The 20,631-nt window shown below is 41.2% G+C and overlaps 2 protein-coding genes across 2 annotated transcripts; both read left to right on the forward strand.

The window, feature by feature from the left end:
• The first annotated feature begins 1,866 nt into the window (after positions 1-1,866).
• LOC135615329 (probable mitochondrial saccharopine dehydrogenase-like oxidoreductase At5g39410) lies at positions 1,867-14,653 on the forward strand. The gene is made up of 2 exons (XM_065113643.1): positions 1,867-2,611; positions 13,724-14,653. The coding sequence occupies exons 1-2, from the start codon at positions 1,880-1,882 to the stop codon at positions 14,414-14,416; spliced, it is 1,425 nt and encodes a 474-aa protein (XP_064969715.1). The 5' UTR covers positions 1,867-1,879; the 3' UTR covers positions 14,417-14,653.
• Positions 14,654-15,136: 483 nt separating this feature from the next.
• LOC103988980 (eukaryotic translation initiation factor 5A-3-like) lies at positions 15,137-19,609 on the forward strand. Its single transcript, XM_065110622.1, has 4 exons — positions 15,137-15,263; positions 15,389-15,536; positions 18,110-18,184; positions 19,289-19,609. Exons 1-4 carry the CDS (start codon positions 15,175-15,177, stop codon positions 19,325-19,327), a joined length of 351 nt encoding a protein of 116 aa, XP_064966694.1. The 5' UTR covers positions 15,137-15,174; the 3' UTR covers positions 19,328-19,609.
• The last annotated feature ends 1,022 nt before the right edge of the window (positions 19,610-20,631 follow it).

Raw genomic sequence — 20,631 nt, forward strand, 5'->3', positions numbered from 1 at the left:
AGCTACAACAATATCGATATCCTTCTTTCATTCTATCATTCATCGGATCACTATAAGTGATATAATATGGACTATAATAAGATAAGAGAAGATATGTAATCTCTTAACATATATAGTAAGGTCCTTATAAATTTCTATCCGTTTAATATATTCAATCGGATTTATAATATATTTTATTAAATTAAATAAAATCATATAATCTAAAAATAAAATGATAGAGGATCTCTGCTCTCTGAGGGATAAGAGCAGATAAGCACCGACAAACCATTTCCGCTGGGACGAGCATGAGCCTAAATATGTATAAATCACAAAAGGAGGATGCAACTATCCTTGCTTGGCACAACGCAGTTCTTCACCTTTTTCTTCTCTAGCAGAAACGGGTGAATGAATCGATTGCTTTCACCTTTTTCTGGTTTTCACCTTTTTCTTCTCTAGCAGACACAACGCAGTTCTTACCAAAGAATGAATCGATTGCTTGGCAATGCATTTTGATATCCTTGTTTCCGAGATATCATGTCAGTTGACATATTTATATAACAGGACTCATCAGTATCATCAGCACTAGTGTTGGATTACCTATTGACAATGTTGTCGACAGGATCTAAGCCAAGCAGCACAATCTGTTGATTAAAATTCATGCCTCTATTGGCCTGAGGTTTCAACCCTGGCTTCTCTCAATTTATGTTAAAACAGCTTTTTCCTAACACTAAGTTTCTGGATTTTGCAAGCATCTAATTAATCTGTGTAAGATGGTATCGAAGTAGATCATGAGTTTAGATGCAGTGAATAATACCAATATTATATCTTATTTTCACTGGTTATATTGTTTAGTGCAATGGAGATCCCTCTTTTGCATGAAACAAAACCTGTCCTCGATTGAGTCTGAAGTGTATATATAAAATTGGAAGTCAATGCATCGATTTCCAGCTCTTTAACAACTCAGCTACCTATTTGCCACACAAGCAACAACACTTACTAAATATTACTTAATTAATATATTAGTAATATCTTTAGTAATTGACTCACACGAATCTGAGTTGAACAAGTGAATCAGCATTATGTATTATGGAATATTCATTTTATTTATAAATAATTAATTAAATAAATAAATTTATTAGTCTTTTGTACGAAAGATTTGTTATTATATATTATTTACTGATAATATTATTTTAGTTGATGAAAACTTAAGTGAGATTAATTATAGACTTAAGATATGAAAACAATCTTTAGAAATTAGAAGTTTTAAATTAGATAGAATCAAAACTATTATATTGACTATATTTAAAATTAAAAGAAAAATTTTATTGAATAATTATGAGGCCAATAATACTTTATAAATTTAAGTGATGATTAATAAATAAATAACATGTACAAAAAATTTATATTGTCAGAATAAAAATATTAAAATAAATATATGAAGTTATACGAAAAGAAATATTTTTATTGCTGAACAATTAGTTATTACTTTAATAGAGGATAAGAGTAAAAACAAAATCTTAGTATAAGTATGTGTTTTGAAAATCTTCAGATGATTTAATTAGAAAAGAAAAAATAATTAATATTAGTAATATAAAAAAATAAAAAAAAAAGAATAAAAAAATTAAAATAGAAATTATAAAATTATAATTTTTATCGATCTTAACGATGATAAAAGATCTATACATTTTAAATAGTTAAAATTTGATATTTATAATAATAATAATAATAATATTTTTTTTAAAGAATAAATATATATTTTTTAGTTATTGTCGTCGTCGTCGTCGTCGTCGTCATAATTGGCCAATAAATTATAATAGATTTACCGACTTACTTTAACAAAAATAATATGGTGATGATTTGATATAAATATATAATTAGTGATTAGCTATGGCTCTCTGACATGGTATCAAATCGCTTTCCGCTTCCCGACGACCACCGCCTCTCACTCCCCCCCTCACCCCGCGTCGAATCTACGGCGGCGATGGCGGTTCGCGAGTTCGACCTCATCATCTTCGGCGCTTCCGGATTCACCGGCAAGTACGTCGTCCGCGAGGCCCTCAAGTTCCTCTCCGCCCCCGGCCCACTCAGGTCCCTCGCCCTCGCCGGCCGCTCCCCCTCGAAGCTCGCCGCCGCCCTCCAATGGGCCGCCGCCCCCTCCCCCCCTCCGCCCCTTCCCCTCATCCCCGCCGATGTCTCCGACCCGGACTCCCTCCTCGCCCTCTGCCGCCGCACCAGGCTTGTTCTTGACTGCGTCGGTCCCTTCCGCCTTTACGGAGAACCCCTCGTCGCCGCCTGTGTTGAGGCTGGCACCGACTACCTCGATATCTCCGGCGAGCCCGAGTTCATGGAGAGGATGGAGGCCAAGTACCACGAGCAGGCGGAAAAGGCGGGGTCTTTGGTGGTCTCGGCGTGCGGATTCGACTCGGTGCCGGCTGAGATGGGGCTCATGTTCCATTCTCGGCAGTGGGTGCCGCCTGCGGTGCCGAACCGGGTAGAGGCGTACTTGAGCTTGGAGTCGGAGAGGAGGATCGTGGGAAATTTGGGCACGTACGAGTCTGCGGTTCTCGGCGTGGCCAATGTTCGCCAGTTGCAGGACTTAAGGAAGTCAAGGCCAAAGCGAGCTCGGCCCATGGTGAGTCGCTTTGCTTGTATTTTCTTCTTCTTTTTGCTTGCTTGTAGTTGTGATGTATGATCTTAGAGTTCCTTCCCTCTTATGATGTTCTTTTAGTGGAATCATTGAGAAGACCGCTAAAATGTTTGCTAAATGTGCTGCTAATATCTATTTTGATTATCTGATTATGATCATGTTTTTGTGAACTATACTGAGTCGTAAATCTCAATTTTTATCTGCATATAGTGATTGACCATAGACTCTTGTGAAGACATTTTCTGTAAACATGACATTTTTTCCTTAAAGTCCTTGGAGTGCTCCTTTTCCCATAACCTGGATAGCAAAAAGAGGTAAAGGGGTGGTTCAACAATTTAACAACGAATGCAGACTTTCTTCTGTCAGATCTGTGGCTGTGCTATTGTGTCTGCTCAGTGTTCCAAAGAAATTTAAACTGTCCTTTTATAGTTTCCTGTAACTCTGTGTCACTTCTTGTTGCTTAGTTCTGCTTGCAGAGATCACCACTCCATTGTCATCCATTATCTTATATACAATTTACCTTGTCTGCCACTTATTTGCTCTCCCCCTTTTTCTATTATGTTTCATCAAATGGCCTTAAATTAATTCTATATTAAAATTAATTCTATATAGTCTATCATGCATAGCTAGACCCTAGGTGTATTCTATAAGTTCGTTATCTTCCTTTTTCCTTGTTTTTCTTTCTATGTTCTCGTGGCATATATCCATCCTCCTGTGGTTTGATTTGATTTCAGTTCATATTTCTGGTTTTGAATGTGAAACTATATTTTGCTCCATAGATGCTTAACCGTTGTTGTTATGTCGTTACTTTGCATTCCAAAATACACATTTATGTTGAGAGAGCCCTTAACTTGAATATCATGTTATGATATAGAGGGCAATATCAGTGTTTAATTATGCCATTAAAATACTAAGCATATGAATAAATAAACAAAAGTTGTTGATGGATTAGTTCTATGACACAAGGACACTTTTGTAGTGTCAATGACACATAGAATTACTTGAATAGGACACACGGGTTCTCACGATCCAACTTAAGTGTCATGTGCTATCATGATCCAACTTTGTGTGATATCTAACCTATTCACTCATCTTGCTCAAATGCAGAAGCTTATGTTAGTACCAATATATTTGTCAACCCCTTAGATTAACTTAAGTATTCCCCCACTTTTGATGTAGGACCAGGTGATACAATCTTTCTCACCTAAGGACTTGACGCCCTCATCAATGATCAATAAAGCCCAGAAATAAACTTAATATGGTGCATGTGAAGTCCAGCCTAGTGATCACTTCACACCATGATGTTTAACCCCTTGCCATGTCCAATATTAGGTTGGCCTTGGTGCTATCTTTGTTACAACTTGGACCCAGAAACTTGATGATCATTGAATGACCATGAGTTAGGTTAGTTCGAGTTTGAATGCAATCGTTAAGTTCTCCAACTAAAAGAATAGGTTAGGTTCTCCAATTAAAAGAAGTTCATGGATCATAGTAAACATCACAATAGAATCTCAAAGATCAATGAATAGGATGTAAGACAAACAAGATTTTATGCATAGATGAATGAAGATGAAACAAGAAGGATTGCTGCTTATATCTCTCTTCACAGTGTTCTTACTGACTTACTGTTTCTCCTTCATCCCTTCCTTCGATCTTGTTTCCCTACCATGATTTCGGAGGAGTGATGAGTTATTTATAGAGGATGCAAGCAATCCTAATTTTAGATCCTCTTGAAATAGAGATCAATTCAAATTACTAAGATATTGTCAATTAAAATCTATGTATGAAAATTCCTTTCCCTTAAAAAAACTGGTCCCTTAAAAAATTTGGTCCTTCAAATTTTACAAATAATGCTTCCACTATGCACTCTTATATTGCATCTTCTATTTCATCAAAAAGATATTTGAGACTCTGATAGAAGCAAGAAGTCGTATACTACTTCATGTTCAAAATTAATGCTTTGATATCAATTATCATGATCTAACTTAACCAGATAACTAGCACTAACTTAATAAGCCTAGAACCATGTTGCCTAAGACACTTAAGTTCAAGTAAATAGTGGTACAGCCATCAACCCATTAGAGATAAACTCAACTCTTCTCCCAATTCTGATGTGGGACTAAAGTGAGGGTGTTACAATATGAATTGTTATACCTAGATATTAAATGGAGGTATTTTAGTTATTTGAATTGATCTCTAATTCAAGAGGATTTATGGTTAGGGTTGGCTGCTTCTATAAATAACTCATCACTCTCATACAAAATCATGGTGAGGAAGCAAGATTGAAGACCGTGAAAGAGGAGAAGACGACAAGAACATCACCAATAGGGAAACATATGGGGATCCTCCTTGTTTTTTCTTCATTGGTTTAAGCAAGAAAATTTTGTCCTTTTCATTAATCTCTCACATCCTATGCATCGACTTATGGGATTTGATTGATATGTTTTCAATGATTAGTGAGTTTGTATTTGGTTGGAGATTTATACAATGTTTGTAATTTATCTTGTTGATTTTACATTCAGTTTTAATGATTTGTATATGGTTGGATTTCTTATAAAACTTATGCAATCTTTTTAGAACATTAAATGTTATTTAATTTTATGATTTGTATCTTTTGTTGATGATTTGTATTTTGAATTTCACAACGAAAATTGTTGAGTTTTGTTTACATAATAAGTACATATATTATAGATATGAATTCAGTTTTATGTATTGAATTTAAAGTTTTTGAGCTATATAAGTTTTATGCTTTAATTTTTTTTGACAATAGATTGTTGAATTTATTTGATTTGATAAATTGAAATTTTATGAAATTTATTGTAACTTCGTCCTTTGTGGCTCAAGTCCAAACTAGATTAGATCAAGTATGGATCTGAACCAGTCATGTAAGTAGCATTGGGTCAATATTCAAAGGGTTTGGGTTTGATACAGGATAGACTTTATAGGCTCAATGCATGTCACACCCAGTACGATCATCGATCTGATAGGGATCCAATCAGGCGGACCAAGTTCAGCAGGTACCAGATGATTAATTTATGATCCCCATTTGTCATGCTAGCTGTATAATCAGGTATGCAGGAGGATGATAAACCATACAATACTTTAAAAGCATCATAGACATTGCATTCCAGAAACAAAAAAAGAAATAAAGCACCTTTATTGATAGATTAAATAGTTATATGATAGCTTGGACTTGAGGGAAGTGGTTTGTCAACCTAAGTAGGTGTCTTAAAATATTTTTTTCTGTAATATAATATAAAGTTCTAATTATTAATTTGAATATCAAAATTTGGGATAAGCATATGTTATTTTAATATGATATGTTATATGCTTAACATATTAGTCTTGTTATAATTATCTGTTAATGTTATTTATGTTTATTTGCTTGTATCATGAGATGCTCATATAATGTGATTAGTTATTCAAATTTTGCTTCGTAACTGTTTTAGTTAGGAATTAGTGTTCATGAAAATACATAATTGCATAGCAATTGACGTGGGAGTACATCAGTCAATATAATATGCTTGTATGTATTTTCAAGTTGATAGTTCAAGTGACTTAGATGTAAGATTTCATACGGATGACTATAGGTTAGGCTGGTTTGAAGAAATGTGGTTAGACTTGACCTAGCCTAGGTCATGGCCATTCGGTAGATCCTCACATTCCTGGCTTCAGGTCATGACATATGTGCTCCGCATTGTAAGCCATGTCAGTGCCACAAGGGAGTTATGTTGGGGTCAGGTCACCAACATGCCAGCACAATAGATACAAGAACTTTGGTGAAACTGTGTTTGGCCATTTATCACTAAGTCATCTCACAGTGACTGCCATGTCATTGCCATGTCAAGATACATGGATTATAATGTGAGATGGGCAACAACAGAAGTTGTGTCTGACAGAGCAAAACCCAGATAGGTCAAGTGATACAGTAAAACCACAAATTAAAGAAATTTCCTGATACATAAACACAAAATAAACAAATAAATGCATGAATGTGTTGGCATCAATATAGCACCGTGTTGTCACAAACGGTCGTCGCGCACCCGCAACAACTCCGTTCAACGAACCATTCGTCGCTCACACCTGCATGTACAGCTACTTGACAGCATGTTTTCTCTTGGTTTTGGGTCATTTTGCTTGTAAATATGTAAGTTCGAACAAGCTGCAGCGTTACAAAGCGACCGCTCTCCGAACCGAGCAAAACAGCCCCAAAACAGCCCAAAACAGCTTCGTTTTCGCGTGCCGCGGGAGGGTAGCGGAGAACTGCCTCCGCTCACCAAAATGTCAGCCATCTCAGACCCCTAGAACCACCCGGGTGGCACAGGGCTGGATGGGGCTTCGGTTATATACCGGGCGTTGAGATCTCTTTCGCAAGTTCGCACGTGACCTTTACGGGAACTTGTCTTCGCGCCCGGGACCAGGTGAGCGGCTGTTTGTGGGCTTGCAGCTGTTCGTTCATCCTTGAAAGCCTTGTTTTTCTCCCTCTCCCTCTTTTCTCTTGTGCACACAAGGTGTTCGTCGAATTGCTTGTAAAGCTTCCCATTTTCGCGAGACTTCGGGACTTGTCCGTTGCTCGTTCTTTCGAACTAACCAACTTTCTCTTTTACAGGTCCTTCGGGACTTGCGAGAGGTTACAAAGTGGGCTGATCCTTGCGGAGCAATATCGCAAGGGCGAAGCGCGACTTAGGCAACGCAAGCTAAGTTCGCGTCTTTGCCACAAGGGTAACTCGCGACTTAGGTAACGGAAGCTAAGTTCACGTCTTTGGCCGCAAGGGTGCCTCACGCCTTAGGCAATTCCAGCTAAGGTCGTGACATTGTGGTATCAGAGCGGGCAAGCACTTCGAGTGAGCAGCAAACGAACTTCGCAACTTCGCCATGGCAAAGCATCGTGGCGAATCAAGCAAGACGGGGCAAGCCGGACCCTTGCCCCAAGCAGTCGCAGGGCGGCTGCTTGTGCACACTCGCTCTCATGCTGTTGGAGCCGCTCAAGAGGAGCGCGGCAGCGAACAGGATGAGCGAGAAGTTGGCTACTCTCCCCGAGCGGAGGAAGCGCAATCTGGTGCGCTAACTGGGAAAAAGAGTCATGAGGAGAGACTCACGACGGCGGAAACCCGCCTAGATGTTCTGGAAGCGAGCATGGAGGAACTCTACCATGGCCAACAAAGACTTGTTGGGGTAGAGAGCTCGCAAGAGGAAGCGGAGTCCAGGATCGACAAGGTCGAGGCCCTAGTCGACCGACTGTCTGATGACACCAAAGACTCCGTGCAACACTTACAGGATGTTGTGGCGGAACTCACTGCAAAGGTGGCCATGCTCACAAGAACACTAAATGCAAGAGGAGGCAACACCCGCGTTGCACCGCCACAAAATTTGAGGGCACCTGAGCCTCATGGATATGGAGGGGCCAGAGATGCCAAAGAGCTCGAGAACTTTCTGTTCGACATGGAGCAATACTTCCGAGCTACGAGGCCCGATTCTGAAGATACCAAAGTTTCTATAGCAACAATGTATCTGAACGGAGATGCGAAACTTTGGTGGCGAACTCGTTGGGAGGAGATCCAACAAGGTCGGTGTCGAGTCGACACATGGGAGGACTTGAAGCGGGAGTTGAGAACTCAGTTTCTACCGGAGAACACAGAGTTCGTCGCAAGAAGGAAGTTGAGACAACTCCGCCAAAGTACCACCATCCGAGACTATGTGAAACAGTTTTCTGCACTAATGCTGGACATACAGGACATGTCCGAGAAGGACAAGTTGTTCAGCTTCCTCGATGGTTTGAAACCATGGGCTCAACAGGAGCTAAATCGAAGGAATGTTACCGATGTGGTCGGGGCAATTACTGCTGCAGAAAGTCTCACCGACTTTGTTTCCTTTGAAGACCCAGCAAGAAGGAAACAATCTTCAGGCAATCGCCCTCCAAAACATTCTCGAGGGAAGGAGCTCGGGGGCGAACAAAAGAAGAAGAGCTCCCACAAAGGGTCGAACCCGAAAGGCAAGGCCTCAAAACTTGGAGGATGCTTCTTGTGCGGAGGACCGCATATGGTAAGGGAGTGCCCACAAAAACAGGCACTCAATGCTTTGACGACTTTCATCCACCCCCCCCGATCGGACAAGGGCAAAGCTGTTGCTCTTAGTTCGAGCAGTTCAGAATCCAGTAGCGACGACGAGGAGTCGCAAGGACCCCGAATGGGAGCAATGCGTTTGTTGAACTCTATGCGGGGTCAAGTGGGGGAGAACATGAAGACGAAGGTACAAAAAGCAGGAAGTAGCGAGCTGATGTATGTGGACATCAAGCTGAATGGCCAAACGACCCGTGCAATGGTGGACACGGGCGCTACCCACAACTTCATAGCCGATCGCGAAGCACAATGATTTGGGTTGACCTTGGAGAAGAGCCCAAGCCAAATGAAGGCGGTGAACTCGGAGGCCAGGCGAATCTCCGAGTTGGCGAAGGGAGTTCCTATCAAAATCGGGACTTGGAGCGGAAACACCAACATGATGGCCGTGCCACTGGACGACTTCCAAGTGATTCTTGGAATGGAGTTTATGCACGCGGCAAAGTTGGTGCCGATGCCGTTCTTGAACTCCCTATGTATGATGGGAGGCGATGACCCCTGCGTGGTTCCCGTCTCTCGGAGAGGAACTAAGGAGCCCCAACACATTTCGGCATTACAACTGAAGAAAGGGGTGCGAAAAGGCGAATTGACATTCGTGGCTGCTATGAAGCTAGAGCCACTCAACGAGGAGGCCATTCAAGAACCTGCTGTGGTGGCGAACGTCCTAAAAGAGTTCAAAGATGTTATGCCACCCGAGTTGCCGAAGACTCTTCCACCACGTAGAGGCGTGGATCACAGCATCGAGCTGGAGCTAGGAGTGAAGCCTCCAGCGAGACCACCCTACCGCATGCCCCCGCCAGAGTTGGCAGAACTCAGGAAGCAGTTAGGTGAACTGCTAAGCGGTGGTCTCATCCGCAGCTCTAAAGCACCTTTCGGAGCTCCAGTTCTCTTCCAGAAGAAACAAGACGGGAGCCTCCGATTATGCGTCGACTACCGAGCCCTCAACAAAGTAACAGTGAAGAACAAGTATCCCATCCCGCTCATCGCGGACTTGTTCGACCAATTGGGCAAGGCTAAGTATTTCTCAAAACTCGACCTTCGGTCGGGGTATTGGCAGGTGCGCATTGTTGAAGGCGACGAAGCGAAGACTACCTGTGTGACCAGGTATGGAGCGTTTGAGTTCTTGGTGATGCCTTTCGGCTTAACCAATGCTCCAGCCACATTCTGTACTCTCATGAACCAGCTATTCAAGGAGTATTTGGATAAGTTCGTGGTCGTCTACCTGGACGATATCGTCGTCTACAGTCAAACGCTTGAGGAGCACGTCAAGCACCTTCGGACGATTTTCAAGGTTCTCAGGGAGAACACTTTGTTCGTGAAAAGGGAGAAATGCTACTTTGCTCAAACTGAGATCTTATTCTTGGGGCATCGAATCAGTGATGGCTCTATTCGGATGGATAAGTCGAAGGTGCAAGCAGTTGCGGAATGGTGAACTCCAAAGAAGGTGCCAGAGTTGAGATCCTTCCTTGGTTTCGTCAACTACTATCGACGCTTCATAGTGGGATATTCGAAGCGGGCAACCCCACTGACGGAGTTGCTGAAGAAGGAGCAGCCTTGGAAGTGGTCCGACAAATGTGAGAAAGCATTCCAAGATCTGAAGGCTGCTGTTCTAGAAGAACCGGTGCTCAAATTGCCGAACTATGGAGAGCCCTTTGAAGTCCATACAGATGCTTCGGACTTCGCTATTGGGGGGGGTACTCATGCAGGAAGGTCATCCGGTGGCCTACGAGAGCCGCAAACTCAACGAGACCAAGCGGTAGTATCCAGTGCATGAGAAGGAGATGACAGCAATGATCCACTATCTACGAGTTTGGCGACACTACCTCCTTGGGTCGCGATTTGTGCTGAGGACGGACAACATCGCCCTAAACTATTTCCAAACTCAGAAGAAGCTCTCCCCAAAGCAGGTGCGATGGCAGGACTTCCTGGCTGAATTTGATATGGCAATGGAGTACAAGCCCGGGAAGGCGAATGTCGTGGCCGATGCGCTGAGTCGGAAAGTGGAATGCGTGAATGCCGTACAACTGGAGGGCAGAGGCCAAGCAAGTCAGTTGCACTCCAACTTCCTTTCCCGAATCAGGGATGGACTGTATAGTGATCCCCAGGCAGTTATCCTGATGCAGCTCATCAAAGAAGGCAAGGCATGACGATTTTGGGTCCAGGAGGGACTTATGTACACAAAAGGGAATAGGGTTTATATTCCCCGAGTGGACAATTTAAGGCGTGAGCTCTTAAAAGAGTGTCACGATTCCCTTTGGGTTGGACACCCAGGCATTCACAGAACGTTGGCTCTTGTGGAGAGGGTCTTCTACTGGCCGAAGATGGGGATTGATGTGGAGGAATATGTTCGAACATGCCTTACTTGCCAACAAGACAAGGTGGAGCAGCGGAAGCCGGTGGGACTTTTGGAGCCGTTGCCCGTACCAGAAAGGCCGTGGGAGAGCATTTCCTTGGATTTCATATCAAGCTTGCCACCTGTAGGGGGACTCGGATCGATACTCGTGGTGGTCGATCGGTTTTCAAAGTATGCAACCTTCATTGCTGCTCCCCTACACTGTTCAGCAGAGGAGGCGGCCAAGCTGATGATGAAGAATGTAGTGAAGTATTGGGGAGTCCCGCACAATATCATTAGCGATCGAGACGCTCGGTTCCTGGGACGATTCTGGACCGAGCTGTTCAAATTGTTGGGGTCGAAGTTATACTTCTCTACAAGCCTCCACCCCCAGACGGATGGCCAGACTGAAAGAATAAACTCGCTCTTGGAGCAATATCTCCGGCACTACGTGAGTGCCAATCAACGAGATTGGGTGAAGCTGTTGGACATTGCCCAATTCTCCTACAACTTGCAGCGGAGCTCTGCATCCAACAAGAGCCCCTTCGAAATTATCACAGGACAACAACCGTCGACTCCGCACACCATGGCAATTGGGTATACTGGGAGTAGTCCATCTGCCTATCATTTCGCAAAGGAGTGGCATCGAAATACAGATATTGCGCGGGCTTACTTGGAGAAGGCGGCAAAAAGGATGAAGAAGTGGGCCGACTTGGGAAGGCGACCGCAAGAGTTCAAAGTTGGCGATTTGGTGTTGGTAAAGCTCCAACCAGCATCACTCCAATTCTTTAGGAACAGAGTCCACAAAGGATTGATGCGCAAGTATGAAGGGCCCTTCCCAATTATCAGCAGGGTAGGCAACGTCTCTTACAAGTTGCAGCTGCCGGCGTGGTTCAAAATTTACAACGTTCTTCACGCCAGCAACCTAAAAGCCTACCACTCGGATCCGTAAGATGCTTCCCGAAGTGTTCCAACTCGGCTACCTCCCATCACAGCCTCCTACGAGAAGCGAGTGGAAACCATTCTGGCGGATCGCAAGATAAAGCTACCCAACGGAGCTGAGCAAACAGAGTACTTGGTGAAGTGGCGAAAGCTTCCCCGAACTGAAGCCAGTTGGGAGCCTGAAGACGCCCTGCGACATGAAGAAGAAGTCATCAACAACTACCAATAAGCGTCGACGAGGGCGTCGACAGTTTAAGTGGGGGAGAATGTCACGAACGGTCGTCGCGCACCCGCAACAACTCCGTTCAACGAACCGTTCGTCGCTCACACCTGCATGTACAGCTGCTTGACAGCATGTTTTCTCTTGGTTTTGGGTCATTTTGCTTGTAAATATGTAAGTTCGAACAAGCTGCAGCGTTACAAAGCGACCGCTCTCCGAACCGAGCAAAACAGCCCCAAAACAGCCCAAAACAGCTCCATTTTCGCGTGCCGCGGGAGGGTAGCGGAGAACTGCCTCCGCTCACCAAAATGTCAGCCATCTCAGACCCCTAGAACCACCCGGGTGGCACAGGGCTGGATGGGGCTTCGGTTATATACCGGGCGTTGAGATCTCTTTCGCAAGTTCGCACGTGACCTTTACGGGAACTTGTCTTCGTGCCCGGGACCAGGTGAGCGGCTGTTTGTGGGCTTGCAGCTATTCGTTCATCCTTGAAAGCCTTGTTTTTCTCCCTCTCCCTCTTTTCTCTTGTGCACATAAGGTGTTCGTCGAATTGCTTGTAAAGCTTCCCCTTTTCGCGAGACTTCGGGACTTGTCCGTTGCTCATTCTTTCGAACTAACCAACTTTCTCTTTTATAGGTCCTTCGGGACCTGCGAGAGGTTACAAAGTGGGCTGATCCTTGCGGAGCAATATCGCAAGGGCGAAGCGCGACTTAGGCAACGCAAGCTAAGTTCGCGTCTTTGCCACAAGGGTAACTCGCGACTTAGGTAACGCAAGCTAAGTTCGCGTCTTTGGCCGCAAGGGTGCCTCACGCCTTAGGCAATTCCAGCTAAGGTCGTGACAGTACGGCACCTACATGGCTTTGATGTGTGTTGTAAAATGAATTTTGGAGATTTACATCAATCCAACATATTGCCAACTGAACTCCATGCATTCGTTATGCCATTGGGTGTTCATCAAATGAAATAGTTCAAATATGTATACATATATAACCATCAGTGATCAGCATGTTTTCTTTTTAAGAGGCCAGAACTAATCACTTTTTATGTTTATTTTTATGCTTTTTTAACGACTAAGCAAATACCAGAGAAAATGCTTGATTGGCAAGATAGATGAGTTATTACTTTTGCTTGGATACCCTAAAACATAATATTCTTTTGTGCATTTTTTAAAATCAAAGGTAGACTTATCAAATGAAGTGTGCATTTTAACTTGGGAATAAGGTATGTAGTATGAGAAGGGTTCCCCTATGGTATCTATTTAATCTTTGTGGTTGAGTTGCTATATGACAGTCGTTTTCATTTGCCAAGAACATGCGCTTTACTTTGCCCTCTTTACTGCATTTGTATACAAGTTTCCTAATTAATCAGTCATATTTCAGTGGATTCGTGACCAATCTTGCTGCCGAAATGCTCTGTGCTATGGTTTATTCAGTTCTTAAAAGATCAAACAGAATAAGTTTTTGTTGCTAATGTTCTAAGCAATGCAGATTCCAGGCCCTGCACCTCCCAAAGGGCCATTGGTAGAGCATAATAAGGCACTTGGACTTTGGGCATTAAAACTACCTTCTGCAGATGCTGTTGTTGTCCGGAGAACACTTGCAATGCTGGCAGAGAATCCTCATGGTCTTCCAGGTGCCAATGAAAGTGATGAGCATGCAGAGAAGAGAAAGGCTTACTGGTCTACAGTGAAGCCTGCTCATTTTGGTGTAAAGATTGGCACAAAATCTATACTAGGAATTTTCCGGTTCATGGTAACTGGATTATTCATCGGACTCTTTGGAGCATTTGCAGTTGGGAGGTCACTTCTTTTAAAATTTCCAGAAATATTTTCTCTTGGCTGGTTTAGAAAGACTGGACCAACAGAAGAAGAGGTCAGAAGTGCTTTGTTCAACATGTGGTTTGTCGGGCATGGCTATAATGACATTAGCCTGGCTTCACAGAGTGGTCAGAAACCCGACACTGAGGTAATCACCAGAGTGTCTGGCCCTGAGATTGGATACCTGACCACTCCAATTACCCTCCTCCAGTGCGCTCTTATTGTATTGAGCGAACATGAGAACTTACCGAAGGGTGGTGTTCTTACTCCAGGAATTGTCTTTGGTCCCACTGATCTGCAGAAACGCCTCCAAGACAATGGGATATCTTTTGTTGTCATCTCGACGAGAGCTTCTCTGCATTAGTTTCTTGCTCTTGTTTCGCTCTTATGCAAAGATAAGGCTATGTCTGAATAGTGATCTCTTATGAGCCTGAGAGCTATAGTTGGTCATATGAATGTAATAAAGTCCTTGTTCATTTTGTGCTTTCTAGGTCTGTAATGTGCATCTATGTTGTTCTGTGAACTTGTAGTATTCTAGTAGAAATAACAGACGAGACTATATTATTTTGGACTCGTAATTTGATATTCCCATCTTATTCCACAGTTTGCGAAACTGCTACAGGATTAGTGTGATCTTTAGAAAATTTTCTGGCTAGGTTATCAAGTATACCAATAGAGGATAAGTGGGCTAGCTGTTCATAGCTTTCTGCAAACTACTTGTTAAAATCATTCCTTCAGTTCCATGAGGTATTTCCAAATGGAAGCAACAGGATATGGTGGGTGAATTAGATGAAATTTTGTTTGTGTGTGTATATTTATATATATATATATATATATATATATATATATATATATATATATATATATATATATATATATATATATATATATATAGGGAGACACATAGAGCATGTAAGTCCACGATGGGCGCATATATTCGGCACGTTGATTTTGCAGACTACGCCGCATTCTTCGCACGCGACGAGATGTCACGTCTCCATCCGGCCGCCCAATCTCTCCCTCCATCCGAATCGGACGGTTTGAATAGTCCCGGACCCGGCGCGGGTATTATGGGGCGTTTAATCGAAACTCTAGTCCTCGTCTTGAGCCCGAGACTCTTTAATGGTCTTCCCGCTTTGCCCTCCCCGTCTCCTTCGCCACCGCTTCCTTCCCCATTTCCCTCCCCTCTTTGCCTCCCACGGTCTTGTCAGGTAATTGAATTTAATTCCCCCATTGGTCTCTTTGTTATCTGAGTTGTTTTGTTACGATTGATCGATCAATGGAGCTTAATTTTACGTTCGATTCGGATGTTTGATCTTGTGGCGGCCAACTCCAGACACCGCAATCAGGAAGCATGTCGGATGAGGATTGAGGAACACCATTTTGGGTCGAAGGCCGACGCGGGGGCTTCCAAGACGTATCGACAGCAGGCCGGAACCATCCGCAAGAACGGTTACATTGTCATTAAAGGGCGGCTGTGCAAGGTTGGATTCGACTTGATCTGATCTAGCTTTTTAGTTTGTCTTAGTTTGGTGAAAACGGTGATGGTCTTGACGGGTTTCATTCTGCGTTAATTGGCCGTAAATGAGTTTCTTTTGGATCTCTTGTGATGTTCGATCACTTTTTAGAATTTTTTTTGGATTAAATTAATTTATGTTTCTTAGTTGGAATTAGTCCGATTGCTTCAATTCCTGATTTTTTTTCTTGTTTTTCTATTCTTCACCCTGTTCTTCTTTTAATAGATAGATGATTTGTAGGTTCCATTTCTTTTGGGAGATGTTAATAAGAAAATATTATATCTTTCTATTTGATCACGAAAAGACTTTTCAGGAGTGTGTTTGCTTTCTAAGTGGGATTAGATCGTTTACTTGGTCTAATGATGATGCATTATGTACGCGATAGATCTGGTTGTTTAATGCAAATTCGATACGAGGGACTTGCAAGTTTTCACACTTACTTAAATTTGGTCTTGTGTGGTGGTCACTGAGTTAGTTATAGACTCTAATATTTTCAACTACGTTGATGTCAGCAATAGAATGCTACATTCTTCCGTATCCTTTCTTATGAATGTTTCTTCAGCACATATAGATATAGTCAATTTTCTTTCTTTTAATTATAAATGGTTAAATATATCTGTACTGGATTCTAGAATAAGTAGGAAAAAATAAGTTACGATCCTTGTCTTTAGACAGGGATATAGTTTGAGTAGATATGAAATAATTAAAAAATCAATGTCTTGGATATGTTGTTTGGGGAGAGAGTGGAATAAGTTGCTCATAGAATCAGATCTGGTTGGTTAGGACAGTTGTTGGCCCCTTTGACATAAGCCATGCAAAAGTTATACTCCTACACTAATTAGCTGAATCAAGGTGTGGCCAGCCGGTTCACCAGTATGTTCATTTATCTGGAAACTCTTAGGTAGGAACATTCTGTTATTGAATTGCTTTCAATATAAGATAAATATAAGTTGCTGAGCTTCATCGATTAGAAAGAGCTTAATGTTGGAAAAGGTTCATGCACACTGACCCAAATAATTGGTACATTATAGTTTGTAGCTGTTGCAGGGGCGAATGAGTTGAGAGATATGGTGACACTTGTGTCATCCAAGAGCATTGCCCTGTGAGCATTGTTCTGAAAACCAGCTGTGCAAAAGCAGTAAATTACAGAAAAAATTATTCATAAAATAAATAGATAAACATATGCTAGGTCATACTAAGAACTTAAGCAATGGTGGTTTTACTCTGGAAGAAGTTATTTATGTGATATGCTACAAAAAACACATAAAATGGATTTGAATAAAATAAATTGTCATCAATCATGTTTTATAGCTTTAGGGGGGATATATAAACTACCTGTGCAATCACATTTTTATGCTTGTGTCTCCATATAGGTGTGTATATGCAGGCAGAGGAAAGGGTGGAATTGGGGGCTGAGACAGGATTGTGCTTCAGTGTTGAAAATATGTTCATCTCTCCTTTATTTTGTTCAAAAGAACATAAACAAAGCCCTACCTTTTGTTCATGTCCTCCTTTCTTTTGTCTTTGAATTAAGAGCCTCTCAAGACCTCATCGTAATAGGTCCTACTTAAGAACCAAATTTTATAGTGCAGTCATTTCTGGGTAGAATGAAGATTTTCCAACAGTATTATTCTTGCTAGCACAATTTTGCAAATGAGCTCTATAAGAATGATATCTTTGATTAAAAGGATAGGGTGCCATGGGAGGGTTTAATGCGGCACATACTTTTTTTTTTATTAAAAAATGTTGATTGTATTATTTGAAATATTGTTGTTAGGTTAAGTTCTATAATTTTATCTTGACTTGAATCTACTAAGAGTGTTTTTTATCTTGACTTGAATCTCTAATTTATGTTTATATGGTCCTTGTAAGCAACCACATATAAGAATATACTTACATAGGTGGTTACACCAGATATTTAGCCATGTAACCCTCATGTAATGGTATTAGTTTGTATGCGTATGTGACTGCATATGCCACACTTCTAAAAAATTGCCTACAAGAGTTAAATTGATAGGAAAAGATCTGTTTAGCAAAGCAAAAGTTATTGTTGGTGTTGTTCTTGATTGAAGGTTATGTTGGATTAAGTGATTGTGAGATGTGAAACTCTCGCATTCATCTATTTTTAGTCATGCTCATGACTCGTGTCCTCTTGTTGTGCTATGGTTTAATATTGTAAGCTCAGATGGCTTGTAATTGCTGCACTAGGTTGTAGAGGTTTCCACCTCCAAGACTGGAAAACATGGGCATGATAAATGTCAGTTTGTTGCCATTGATATTTTCAATGCTGAGTAACTTGAAGATATTGTCCCGTCATCTCATAACTGTGATGTAAGTGAATTTTCAGTTTTTGTGACTGGACAATAATTTTCTTAGACTGTCAGGTTGCTTTCTCATGTAATTAATTGCAGGTTCCCCATGTCACTCGTACTGACTGTCAACTTATTGATATATCCGAAGATGGATTTGTATGACCTGTTAATATTATTTCTTTGTCATTTTTAATTGGTTTATTAATCTTATATATTTGACTGTGTTAGGTAAATCTGTTGACTGAGAATGGTAACACTAAGGATGACTTAAGACTCCCAACTGATGAAACTCTGCTTGCTCAGGTTGGTACACCAGATACATTTTCATCTGTCAGCCTGGAATTATGATGGACCAATCCATTGGCATCTCAAGTTACTTTAGTTTTAATGTTATTTATGTTTATCCTAACTTATTTTCATGTTTATAGCTGTACCATATATATTCTTCAAGTTTACAATTGTGTTCTAAGTTATAATTGTGCCTTGGGAGCTATTAACTTTGATTGGACCAAATCCTCCGATTCTATAAACATTTCAGAGTGCAGTTTTTCTATGTTGATTTTGTATTTTGGATCAATTTCTTTGCCAATCCTGTTGCTAGCTAAAATTGGTTGACCCTTAATACCACCTTGATTGGAAACAGTGGACTTATAATTTATTTAAAGAAAAGATACTAGCAGGTGCAGATTGAGTTTGAGAACTACTGGGAAATTTTGGTTTACATGAACTCGCTCAATGATATTTGAATTGCTTAATCCAAGTTGTGTTACATTTTTTCACAAGTCAAACGAAAAGGTTAAGATCGTTCTTGGCATATTGGATCTATCTATATGGTATGAATGCTATTTGTGTGCAAATGTAGGACAGTCCTTTTGTCTGCTTTTAGAATGTTTGGGTCCTTTTTAACATTTGTCCAAGTGCTTCATCTATTTAAATTGGTATCATCACAATATAAATAGATGCATAGTGTAATGTAAAATAAAGAATGAGGATCTGTTGAGGACATCGTTATCCTTATAATTGGCTTAGGATACGGTTCAATGCAGAAACACGTGAAAGGAACACAACTGTTACTTGTGCATGTTTATGAAGATAGTTCTTTTTTTTTTTTTTTATCTTTGTGGATATTAAAGTTAGGACTATTCTACTATAGTCTAAAGTTTTGGACATGTGCCAAAAATCTCCGCCTCAGGAGCACAACAGTAGGAATATTACTCTCCTTTTGTAATCTGGATTGATAATGTGCCAAACATTTGTTGATGCTCATATCCTATTTACTTGTTTTTATAACTAATATATTTCCATAATATCGCTCGTGTAGTTTATATGTTTGTGCACCCATCTTTCTCCATTGTTTGCTCATGCTTGTAATCTATATCTTCTAAATCATTCCTTTTAATAATTCAGATTAAAGATGGTTTGCAGAAGGGAAGGATCTGGTGGTGACTGTCGTGTCATCAATGGGTGCAGAGCAGAAATGTGCCCTGAAGGACATTGGCCCCAAGTAGCTTAGTCTGCTTCCACTTGCCACTTGGTTTAGTTAGCAGTGGATTCTGTAAGCATAAGAAAGCCAGACTTGAAGAAGAAATATGTCATGCCTTGCTATTAAAGGACTTCAGTTTGGTTTCCACCCCTATAAACGAGCACGAAGTTGTTGGTGAAGAATTGAGAGAATAAAGAAAACATATTTCAATTAGTATTAGTATCATATGAAGTCTATTTATACATGATGAAAGATAAGATTTTTTTAACTGAGCAGCTCATCTACTTTGTAGTCGAGGAAATCTCATCTACTATATAGTTGAGAAAATCTCTCTGTTATCATGCCCCCGCAAGATCGAGCTCTTGTCAAGAATACCGATCTTGGACCGATGTAACAAAAATAGTTTGCGGGCTAGAGACTTCGTGAGTGAGTCTGCTAGTTGATCAGTTGTATGGATATGAGAGACACGAAAGTTGATGTCTGACAACTTGATCTCGCACGAAGTGAAAGTCAATGGCAATGTGTTTCATGCGTGAGTGGAACACTGGATTGACACATAAGTAGGTAGCTCCAACATTGTCACAATATATTGTAGGAGTATGGGTAGAGTTGACTTTGAGTTCCTTGAGGAGATTTGTGATCCAATTGAGTTCAGCAGCAGCGGTAGCAATAACACGATATTCAGCTTCAGTTGTAGACCGGGTCATTGTCTTTTGCTTTTTAGAACTCTAACTGATTGGATTAGACCCAAGAAAGACCACATACCCTGACGTGAAGGTTCTATCATCAAAGTTTCTCGCCCAATCAGCATCAGCAAATGCATGAAGATGAAGTTGAGTGGTTTTGCGGTGAAAGAGACCATGATTAAGGGTCCCTTTAAGATACCGTAAAATTCGTTTAACCGTAGACCAATGCATAGCAGAAGGCTGGTGCATGTATTGAGATAATTTATTGATTGCAAATGAGATATCTGGATGGGTGAGAGCCAAGTACTGTAAGGAGCCAAGTACTTGTCAGTATTGAGATGAGTCCGTGGTAGGGCTGTCATCACATAATTTGAGTGATTCACTAATAAAGAGAAGAGTAGCAACTTCTTTCGTATCCTGCATATTTGTCTTTAATAATAAGTCTTGAATATACTTTCTCTGTGAGAGGAGGAGACTTGAGGATTTTATGTTGCTTAAAGTAGCTCAAGGGTCCTAAATCTTTGAGGGAGAATTGATTAGCCAATTGCTTTAAAAATGTCTGAATCTCCAAGGGATCATTA

The sequence above is a fragment of the Musa acuminata genome, chromosome BXJ2-6 (genome assembly GCF_036884655.1).
Source record: "Musa acuminata AAA Group cultivar baxijiao chromosome BXJ2-6, Cavendish_Baxijiao_AAA, whole genome shotgun sequence".
NCBI lineage: Eukaryota > Viridiplantae > Streptophyta > Magnoliopsida > Zingiberales > Musaceae > Musa > Musa acuminata.